General features: G+C 44.8%; 1 protein-coding gene across 1 annotated transcript in view; it reads left to right on the top strand.

Annotated features, from left to right (window-relative positions):
- The first annotated feature begins 1,866 nt into the window (after positions 1-1,866).
- The window catches only part of LOC123990904 (reticulon-4 receptor-like 1), a 148,114-nt gene continuing 137,868 nt past the window's right edge, over positions 1,867-12,112 (top strand). The window contains exon 1 of the mRNA XM_046291917.1: positions 1,867-2,194. Coding sequence (XP_046147873.1) covers positions 2,185-2,194 — 10 coding nt within the window. The 5' untranslated portion in view covers positions 1,867-2,184. The remainder of the gene's footprint in view (positions 2,195-12,112) is intronic.

Raw genomic sequence — 12,112 nt, forward strand, 5'->3', positions numbered from 1 at the left:
TTCTTGTTCTGAGAAATGAAGGCTGTTCCATGCGAGAAATTGCCAAGAATCTGAAGATCTCGTACAACGCTGTGTACTACTCCCTTCCCAGAACAGCGCAAACGGGCTCTAACCAGAATAGAAAGAGGAGTGGGAGGCCCAGGTGCACAACTGAGCAGGTGGAAAAGTATATTAGAGTGTCTAGTTTTTGAGAAGCAGATGCCTCAGAAGTCCTCAACTGGCAAACAAAACAACAGTCTCAACATCGACAGTGAAGAGGAGACTCCGGGATGCTGGCCTTCTAGGCCAGAGTTCCTCTGTCCAGTTGTCTGTGTTCTTTTGCCCATCTTAAATCTTTTATTTTTCTTGCCCAGTCTGAGAGATGGCTTTTTCTTTGCAACTCTTGGTTAAATACGATGGTTTGCGCTTTCTGCCGAGAAGGCCAGCATCCCAGTGTCACCTCGTCACTGTCGATGTTGAGACTGGACAGAGGAACTCTGCCGAGAAGGCCAGCATCCCAGAGTCACCTCTTCACTGTCGATGTTGAGACTGGACAGAGGAACTCTACCTAGAAGGCCAGCATCCCAGTGTCACCTCTTCACTGTTGATGTTGAGACTGGACAGAGGAACTCTACCTAGAAGGCCAGCATCCCAGAGTCACCTCTTCACTGTGGATGTTGAGACTGGACAGAGGAACTCTGCCGAGAAGGCCAGCATCCCAGTGTCACCTCGTCACTCTGCCGAGAAGGCCAGCGTCACTGTTGATGTTGAGACTGGACAGAGGAACTCAGCCGAGAAGGACAGCATCCCAGTGTCACCTCGTCACTGTTGATGTTGAGACTGGACAGAGGAACTCTACCTAGAAGGCCAGCATCCCAGAGTCACCTCTTCACTGTTGATGTTGAGACTGGACAGAGGAACTCTGCCGAGAAGGCCAGCATCCCAGTGTCACCTCGTCACTGTTGATGTTGAGACTGGACAGAGGAACTCAGCCGAGAAGGACAGCATCCCAGTGTCACCTCGTCACTGTTGACGTTGAGACTGGACAGAGGAACTCTACCTAGAGGGACAGCATCCCAGTGTCACCTCGTCACTGTTGATGTTGAGACTGGACAGAGGAACTCTGCCTAGAAGGCCAGCATCCCAGTGTCACCTCGTCACTGTTGATGTTGAGACTGGACAGAGGAACTCTACCTAGAGGGACAGCATCCCAGTGTCGCTAAAAACTGGGAATGGAAACGGCTTTTCTATTTGTGTCACCATTCAAACAGGAAGTCATATTTCTACTATGGAAATGTTTGAATATAAGCTACACAGTGTGATAAATTACAGTGGGTTAAAAAGTATTTTGTCAGCCACCAATTGTGCAAGTTCTCCCACTTAAAAATACGAGAGAGGCCTGTAATTTTCATCATAGGTCCACTTCAACTATGACAGACAAAATGAGAGAAAAAAATCCAGAAAATCACATTGTAGGATTTTTAATGAATTTATTTGCAAATTGTGGTGGATGGTCCTCCCCTTCCTCCTCCGAGTGGCCCCCACAGGTCAAATATCAAGTTAATTTGTATCTGCTTTTGCAGCAAATTTGGTTCCTGTTTCAGTCATCTATTTGGCCACGTTTTGCGTGGGTCAAACAAAAACACCCTTTTGATTGGTTGACAAATAGTGTCTCTCACAATGCAGGTGTTTGCTGCACGCTGCAGTTGGTGTGAAGTAACTACAGTGACTTTAAAGGGGATTTTTATCGAAAACTGCTTGACCTTTGATCACATGATTTTTGTTAAACTCATGCAGTGGAAATGTATTCGCAAAGTCGGACAATTTTTATAACCATAATGCAACACACTTTGAAAGGCGGTGACCAATGATGGTCAACGACTTCACTAAAGTGATCTGCTCGAACGCGCCCAGTGTGTGGTAGTCTGCCGTCAAAAACACACACGCTGCGCCTGCCTTCCGTGCGTTTGGAATAGATACTGTATCTTGTATTGTTTTGATAGATTCTTCCAGACGCTTTAACTTCTTCTCCGTCGGAATATCTGCGGGTATGTTTTCAACTCTGCCCGTCAACACTGTTAATATCAGACCGGAGAAAACACCTGACAAGTAGGCTACGTTCGGCCGAAAGAGATATCCTAGGAGGATGGGACCCAAACTAGGATAGCCTACATAGACCAGACGGATAGAACAACCGCCGTCAACATGTTTAGAGGTACGATTACGACTTTTTCCCCCTATCGCTGTAATGGTGTTACATCGGCTATTTGTTTTTGTTTGTTTGTGTGGATATATATGACTAAGTGGGCTGGAGAAGTATGACATTGTGTTCCTGCGCTGAGCGCTTTGTGTTTATGATGACCTACCTACAGTAGACTAGCGTTCTATCACGACTTAGAATGCATTTGGAATGTGTGTGTGTGTGTGTGTGTGTGTGTGTGTGTGTGTGTGTGTGTGTGTGTGTGTGGTGTGTGGTGTGTGGTGTGTGGTGTGTGTGTATGTGTGTGTGTGTGGTCGCCCGGTCTATGTATAGGCTGTCGACTACAGAGGTTACCAAATATGAACTATCCAGGTGTGTGTGTGCGCGCTTGTGTAGTCTACGAAGAGGTCTGTGTCGGCAGAAGTGTGCGATGTGGCTTCCCAATACGTTGTCAAATCCTGGAGTGTGTTGCTCTTTATGAGCGTCCTTAGATGAAATGCTTCTATCCCCCACACCGCTCTTCTCGCTCAGCTCGGCTTCGTTCGGCGGGAATCAAATATTTATCAATATCACGTTATATTATTCTTTAAAAATAGAATACCGGTGCCGCACTGCAGTTTACGGTTATTGTGTGTCTGTGTGTGTGCGTGCATTCGCGCGCCTAGACGGAGACTTTCTGACCTTCTGGAGCGGCTGGGTGACGAGACAGCGGCTCGAGGAACAAGCGCCATGAGAGTCAGTGGGCCCCGGGGACCGGGAGCGTTAACCGAGAGAGACACAGAGCGTTAACCGAGAGAGACACAGAGCGTTAACCGAGAGAGACACAGAGCGTTAACCGAGAGAGACACAGAGCGTTAACCGAGAGAGACACAGAGCGTTAACCGAGAGAGACACAGAGCGTTAACCGAGAGAGACACAGAGCGTTAACCGAGAGAGACACAGAGCGTTAACCGAGAGAGACACAGAGCGTTAACCGAGAGTGACACAGAGAGAGGTTTCTGTAAAGCTCCAATGTTGCTGTAGAAAAATATACATTTTTAATGCTAGCCAAGATCTGGTTCTAATCCAACATCAGCACTTTGCTATTAAAGGCCCAGTGCAGTCAAAAAAGGTGATATCCTGTGTTTTTATATGCATGTATACATATACAGTATAATGCTCTTTTACTGTAAGGCTGTTTGAAAAGAGATTAAAACGGTTGCATTGGCCCTTTATTTAAAGGGTGCCTGTCTGTGTAGACAGCAGGGTTGCAATTGTGGAACCATGATCTCTCTCTCTGTCTCTGTCTGTCTCTGTCTGTCTCTGTCTGTCTGTCTCTCTCTCTCTCTCTGTCTTTGTCTGTCTCTCTCTCAATTCAATTCAAGTGGCTTTATTGGCATGGGAAACATGTGTTAACATTGCCAAAGCAAGTGAGGTAGATAATATACAAAAGTGAAATAAACAATAAAAATTAACAGTAAACATTACACATACAGACATTTCAAAACAATAACGATATTACAAATGTCATATTATATATATATATACAATGTACAAATAGTTAAAGAACACAAAGGAAAATAAATAAGCATAAATATGGGTTGTATTTACAATGGTGTTTGTTCTTCACTGGTTGCCCTTTTCTTGTGGCAACAGGTCACAAATCTTGCTGCTGTGATGTCACACTGTGGAATTTCACCCTGTAGATATGGGAGTTTATCAAAATTGGATTTGTTTTCGAATTCTTTGTGGAATTCTCTGTGTAATCTGAGGGAAATATGTATCTCTAAAAAGGCCATACATTGGGCAGGAGGTTAGGAAGTGCAGCTCAGTTTCCACCTCATTTTGTGGGCAGTGAGCACATAGCCTGTCTTCTCTGGAGAGCCATGTCTGTCTACGGTGGCCTTTCTCAATAGCAAGGCTATGCTCACTAAGTCTGTACATAGTCAAAGCTTTCCTTAATTTTGGGTCAGTCACGGTGGTCAGGTATTCTGCCGCTGTGTACTCTCTGTTTAGGGCCAAATAGCATTCTAGTTTGCTCTGTTTTTTTGTTAATTCTTTCCAATGTGTCAAGTAATTATCTTTTTGTTATCTCATGATTTGGTGTGATCAGTGGCAGCCAGGTAGGAGCTGTCGGGGTGTGATCAGTGGCAGCCAGGTAGGAGCTGTCGGGGTGTGATCAGTGGGAGCCAGGTAGGAGCTGTCGGGGTGTGATCAGTGGGAGCCAGGTAGGAGCTGTCGGGGTGTGATCAGTGGGAGCCAGGTAGGAGCTGTCGGGGTGTGATCAGTGGGAGCCAGGTAGGAGCTGTCGGGGTGTGATCAGTGGGAGCCAGGTAGGAGCTGCATTTTGCCATGGGGTGTAGAGAATCTTGCCGTTTTAAAGCAAGTTTGCTGCAATTCTACACATTTCGCCATGGGGTGGAGAGAAGATTTTGCAATTACAGATTGCTGCATAAATTTGTCATCAAATTTGATCTGATCTTCATCTAAATCACAACTGACAACAACTGACAAACTCAGTCTGCTTAACCTGTTGTGATGAGCAATCCCGAGCGTAATTATAGCCTCAAGCTCATTACCATAACGCAACGTTAACTATTCATGAAAATCGCAAATGAAATAAATATATTGGCTCACAAGCTTAGCAACACTGTCATCTCAGATTTTCAAAAAATGCTTTTCAACCATAGCTACACATTTGTGTAAGAGTATTGATAGCTAGCATAGCATTAAGCCTAGCATTCAGCAGGCAACATTTTCACAAAAACAAGAAAAGCATTCAAATAAAATCGTTTACCTTTGAAGAACTTAGGATGTTTTCAATGAGTAAACTCTCAGTTAGATAGCAAATGTTCAGTTTTTCCAAAAAGATTATTTGTGTAGGAGAAATCGCTCCGTTTTGTTCATCACGTTAGGCTAAGAAAACCCCCCGAAAATTCAGTCATTACAACGCAAACTTTTTTTTCCCAAATTAACTCCATAATATCGACAGAAACATGGCAAACGTTGTTTAGAATCAATCCTCAAGGTGTTTTTCACATATCTATTCGATGATAAGTCACTCGTGGCAGTTTGGTTTCTCCTCTGTTCAAAATGGAAAAATGCACGCACCTGGAGATTACGCAATAGTTTCGATGGAGGACACCGAGCGGACACCTGATAAATGTAGTCTCTTATGGTCAATCTTCCAATGATATGCCTACAAATACGTTACAATGCTGCAGACACCTTGGGGAAACGACAGAAAGTGTAGGCTCATTCCTTGTGCATTCACAGCCATATAAGGAGACATTGGAACACAGCGCCTCCAAAATTTGGCTTCTGAAAATGAGTTCTGTGGCACTCACAGACAATATCTTTGCAGTTTTGGAAACGTCAGAGTTTTCTTTCCAAAGCTGTCAATTATATGCATAGTCGAGCATCTTTTGATGACAAAATATCTTGTTTAAAACGTGAACGTTTTTCATCCAAAAATGAAATACTGCCCCCAGAGGTTCAAGAGGTTAAACTAAACAGAAATTATTATATTCTTCTTGTCTATATTGAATACATAATTTAAACATTCACAGTGTAGGTTGGATAAAGTATGTGAACCCCCCTAGGCTAATGACTTCCCCAAAAGCTAATTGGAGTCAGGAGTCAGCTAACCTGGAGTCCAATCAATGAGACGAGATTGAAGATGTTGGTGCCTCGAAAAAAATAGATCTCAGAAGATTAAAATGAAGAAGTGTTGACTTGCATAACGCTAGAAAGGGTTTTAAAATGTATCTCTAAAAGACTTGATGTTCATCAGACTAATAGTCTATAAATGGAGAAAATTCAGCATTGTTGCTACTCTCTCTAGGAGTGGCCATCCTGCAAAGATGACTGCAAAAGCACAGAGCAGAATGATCAATGAGGTTAAGAAGGAATCTTAGTGTCAGCTAAAGACTTACAGAAATCTCTGGAACATGCTAACATCTTGTTACTGTAATTTAATTATACCAATGTGTTTTCATTTATTGAATTCCCTTCATCTATTTTATGAGAATTTCTAAGATTCTTGTTTGCATAAAATAGACGGAGACCAGTCTTATCAACAATAGGTAACAGAATTTATTCTCGGAGCGCGCTGCCACGTTACCACGAGCAACAGTTTATATACAATAACATGACGTCATTTCATTGTTTCCAAAATGAATCTCCTCCTCTAGACCGAGACAAAGGGAACTTTAAAGGTTCATTCTGAGTTCATTCGGACCCACTAGCACATACACAGAACACACAACACAACTGAATGAACTTTTGACCCCTCAACATTATCGATCACCACTTAGCTGACAGTTCTAATTAACAGAAAAGATGGTGAGTGCATTCCTAGGTTATCTAAAACACCCCAGAGCTCAGTTTGGTCGGTTCAACCATAGGTTAACTACCTTATCTGTTTACTTAATCCCCAACCCATTAGTTTCTTCCTAGTTGGAATGGTGTTCGTTAACTTTAATTACTCCTTGTCCGTGTCACACAATCCCTTCTTATGAACTCATATTGTTAACCAGATATAATAAAACAGAGTATAAGTTTACTTAAGTTACAGTTTCATTTAAAATAAGATTATTGTTCAGTCATTTAATTATAATTTTCCTAACACATCTCTGTTGGCGATTCTATGATACGTAAAACACTAATCAAGAATGGTGTTCATGGGAGGACACCACGGAGGACACCACGGAGGACACCACGGAGGACACCACGGAGGACACCACGGAGGACACCACGGAGGACACCACGGAGGACACCACGGAGGACACCACGGAGGACACCACAGAAGAAGCCACTGCTGTCCAAAAAAAACATTGTTGCATGTCTGAAGTTTGCAAAAGTGCACCTAAATGCTCCGCAGTGCTGCTGGCAAAATATTCTGTAGACAGATTTAACTAAAGTTGAGTTGTTTGGAAGGAACACACACCACTATGTGTGGAGAAAAAAAGGCACAGCACACCAACATCAACACCTCATCCCAACTGTAAAGTCTGGTGGAGGGAGCATCATGGTTTGGGGCTGCTTTGCTGCCTCAGGACCTGGACAGCTTGCTATCATTGACAAAAAAAATGAATTCCCAAGTTTATCAAGACGTTTTGCAGGAGAATGTAAGGCTATCTGCTCGCCAATTGAAGCTCAACAGACGTTTGGTGATGCAACAGGACAACGACCCAAAACACAGAAGTAAATCAACAACAGAATGACTTCAACAGAAGAAAATCCCCTTCTGGGGTGGCCCAGTCAGAGCCCTGACCTTCTGGGGTGGCCCAGTCAGAGCCCTGACCTTCTGGGGTGGCCCAGTCAGAGCCCTGACCTTCTGGGGTGGCCCAGTCAGAGCCCTGACCTTCTGGGGTGGCCCAGTCAGAGCCCTGACCTTCTGGGGTGGCCCAGTCAGAGCACTGACCTTCTGGGGTGGCCCAGTCAGGCACTGTGGCCCAGTCAGAGCACTGACCTTCTGGGGTGGCCCAGTCAGAGCACTGACCTTCTGGGGTGGCCCAGTCAGAGCACTGACCTTCTGGGGTGGCCCAGTCAGAGCACTGACCTTCTGGGGTGGCCCAGTCAGAGCACTGACCTTCTGGGGTGGCCCAGTCAGAGCACTGACCTTCTGGGGTGGCCCAGTCAGAGCCCTGACTTTCTGGGGTGGCCCAGTCAGAGCCCTGACCTCAACCCGATTGAGATGCTGTAGCATGACATCAAGAGATCAGTTCATGCCAGAAATCCTTGAATATTGCTGATCTGGAACAGTTTTGTAAAGATGAATGGTCCAAAATTCCTCTTGACCGTTGTGCAGGTCTGATCCTCAACTACATAAAATGTTTGGTTGAGGTTATTGCTGCCAAAGGAGGGTCAACCAGTTATTAAATCCAAGGGTTCACATACTTTCTCCCACCCTGCACTGTGAATGTTTCGCACAGTGTGTTCAATAAAGACATGAAAACGTATAATTGTTTGTGTTTTATTAGTTTAAGCAGACTGTGTTTGTCTATAGTGACCTAGATGAAGATCAGATCAAATTTTATGACCAATTTATGTAGAAATCCAGGTATTTGCTAAAGGTTCACATACTTTTTCTTTCTCTATATATTTCCATTCATGCAATTCTACTTATTTTGCCGAGCAGAAAACAATGTGTAGTTATTTCTATAATAACTGATGATAAATAAAAATGTATTTTACCAGGCAAGTCAGTTAAGAACAAATTCTTATTTTCAATGACGGTGGGTTAACTGCCTGTTCAGGGGCAGAACGACAGATTTGTACCTTAACTGGTCTAGGAACAGTGGGTTAACTGGTCTAGGAACAGTGGGTTAACTGGTCTAGGAACAGTGGGGCAACTGGTCTAGGAACAGTGGGTTAACTGGTCTAGGAACAGTGGGTTAACTGGTCTAGGAACAGTGGGTTAACTGGTCTAGGAACAGTGGGGCAACTGGTCTAGGAACAGTGGGGCAACTGGCCTAGGAACAGTGGGGCAACTGGCCTAGGAACAGTGGGGCAACTGGCCTAGGAACAGTGGGGCAACTGCCTGTTCAGGGGCAGAACGACAGATTTGTAGCTTGTCAGCTCGGGGGTTTGAACTCGCAACCTTCCGGTTACTAGTCCAACGCTCTAACCACTAGGCTCCCCTGCCGTCCCTACACTCAAACCACTAGGCTACCTACCCCCCCTACACTCTAACCGCTAAGCTACCCTGCCGCCCCTACACTCTAACCGCTAGGCTACCCTGCCATCCCTACACTCTAACCACTAGGCTACCTAACCCCCCTACACTCTAACCGCTAGGCTACCTGCCGACCCTACACTCTAACCGCTAGGCTACCTGCCGACCCTACACTCTAACCGCTAGGCTACCTACCGTCCCTACACTCTAACCGCTAGGCTACCTACCGTCCCTACACTCTAACCGCTAGGCTACCTACCGTCCCTACACTCTAACCGCTAGGCTATCCTGCCGTCCCTACACTCTAACCGCTAGGCTACCTACCGTCCCTACACTCTAACCGCTAGGCTATCCTGCCGTCCCTACACTCTAACCGCTAGGCTACCTACCGTCCCTACACTCTAACCGCTAGGCTATCCTGCCGTCCCTACACTCTAACCGCTAGGCTACCTACCATCCCTACACTCTAACCGCTAGGCTACCTACCATCCCTACACTCTAACCGCTAGGCTACCTACCGTCCCTACTCTCTAACCGCTAGGCTACCTGCCGTCCCTACTCTCTAACCGCTAGGCTACCCTACCGTCCCTACACTCTAACCGCTAGGCTACCTACCGTCCCTACACTCTAACCAATCTAAGAATGTTATGCTGACATGGGCCAATTGAGTGATTGCTGATGCACAACCACATTTTCCAATTGCACTTTGGGTATTCTGTTCTTTTATCTTTCCACAGTAAGTTGAAGCCCTAAGTTCCTAGAAAAAGAAAAATGGTCCATAGGACTACAATAGGGGAGCATCGGTCTGTCTAACACACACACACATGACACACACACACCACACACACACACTATACGCATACGCAGGATACCATCGGTCTAACACACACACACACACACACACACACACACACACACACACACACACACACACACACACACACACACACACACACACACACACACACACACACACACACACACACACACACACACACACACACACACAAGACATTATGGGTTAGGCCAGTAGGTTTGTCCCACCTGGGCTCTGTCCTCATTACTGATGAAACCATACAGGGCTAGACTGGGGGCCGGTGGTTGTGTGTGTGTGTGGACTGGAATAAATAGGCCAGAGATGTGTGTGTGCTTGTTTGTTTACGAGACTGGCTGAGTTCCCATCCGCCACCACACACACGATAAAGGGCCATGTGTCTGTGTGTTGAATATACAGCTGTCTGTAAGTGGAAGTGCTGTAATGTGGAGGTTCTTTGTCCCTGATACAGTCCATCACCTTTACTTCACCACTACCAAACAGAGTGATGGAGAAAACTAATGAGAGTAAGGGAGAATGAGAGAGAGAGCGAGAGAGAGGGGGTTGTGTTATTGTGTGTGTTTTTTCACATTATTTGTAACTTATTTTGTACATCTGCCACCGTCTCTTATGACCGAAAAGAGCTTCTAGATACCAGGACAACGATAACTCACCTCTTACAGAGATCGTTTTTTTTTTCTTGAACGAGTTTCTTTAACGAACGCAAAAAATTTACTTCAGACAAGGCCCAAATCCCCATCATTCACATGAAGGAGAGATGGCCCAGATCCCCATCATTCACATGAAGGAGAGATGGAAATATCGGGGACGTAGGTTGGTAAGGATCCGATGGCGAATCCCCCTCCACCATCAGTCCTATTAGCCAACGTGCAATCATTGGGATAACAAAATGGATGAGCTCCGATCACAACTATCCTACCAATGGGACCAATCACTGGAGAATAAACTGGATGATCTACGTTCACGACTATCCTACCAACGGGAAATTAATAACTGTAATGTCTTATGTTTCACTGTTTTGGCTGAACGACAACATGGATAACATACTGCTGGTTAACTCTGCATCGGCAAGACAGAACAGCCGGTAAGACTAGGGGTGGTGGTCTGTGTCTATATTTGTCAATAACAGCTGGTGCACAAAATAATAATAATAAATAATCTAATATGAAAAAAGTCTTGAGGTTTTTGAACGCCTGAGGTAGAGTATCTCATGATAAGCTGTAGACCACACTATTTACCAAGAGAGTTTTCATCTATATTTTTTTGTAACTGTCTATTTACCAACACAAACTGATGCTGGCACTAAGACCGCAATGAGCTGTATTCCGGACATTCCGTAAGCAAACAGGAAAACGTTCATCCAGAGGTGGTGACTGTTAGAAAAGCATTCCAGGTGAAACTGGTTGAGAGAACGGCAAGAGAGTTTAAAGCTGCCAGCAAGGCAAAGGGCTGTCTACTTTGAAGAATCTAAAATCTAAAATATATTTTGGATTTGTTGTAACACGTTTCTTGGTTACTACATAATTCCATGTGTTATTTCATAGTTTTGATGTCTTTACTATTATTCTACAATGTAGAAAATAGTAAAAATAAAGAAAAAAAAGCTTAATGAGTAGGTGTGTCCAAACTTTTGACTGGTACTGTGTATAAAGTATTGGGATGCAAACCCAACCATGTGTGAGGCGTATACTTTGGTTTCAAAAGTAGATTTGTTTAAGACTACCAATCGATACTCTGTTACCCTGATTTAGCCCACTGCAGTAAAAGGCTAAAGCTGTAGTTTGTGATCAACAACAACAACAAACAACAACAAAACCCGCCACATTTTACTGGGGGGGTAGTTAACAACTGAGGGATGGGGCTAAGGAAATGTAACCACTCTCACATTTGACTGGGGGGAGTTAACAACTGGGGGGGGAGTTAACAACTGAGGGATGGGGCTAAGGAAATGTAACCACTCTCACATTTTACTGGGGGGGGAGTTAACAACTGAGGGATGGGGCTAAGGAAATGTAACCACTCTCACATTTGACTGGGGGGGGGGATGGGGAGTTAACAACTGAGGGATGGGGCTAAGGAAATGTAACCACTCTCACATTTTGACTGAGGGATGGGGCTAAGGAAATGTAACCACTCTCACATTTGGGGGAGTTAACAACTGAGGGAGTATGTAACAACTGAGGGATGGGGCTAAGGAAATGTAACCACTCTCACATTTGACTGGGGGGAGAGTTAACAACTGAGGGATGGGGCTAAGGAAATGTAACCACTCTCACATTTGACTGGGGGGGAAGGGTGAGTTAACAACTGAGGGATGGGGCTAAGGAAATGTAACCACTCTCACATTTTACTGGGAGGGGGGGAGTTAACAACTGAGGGATGGGGCTAAGGAAATGTAACCACTCTCACATTTGACTGGGGGAGTTAACAACTGAGGGAT

This window comes from Oncorhynchus gorbuscha, linkage group LG02 (assembly GCF_021184085.1).
Source record: "Oncorhynchus gorbuscha isolate QuinsamMale2020 ecotype Even-year linkage group LG02, OgorEven_v1.0, whole genome shotgun sequence".
NCBI lineage: Eukaryota > Metazoa > Chordata > Actinopteri > Salmoniformes > Salmonidae > Oncorhynchus > Oncorhynchus gorbuscha.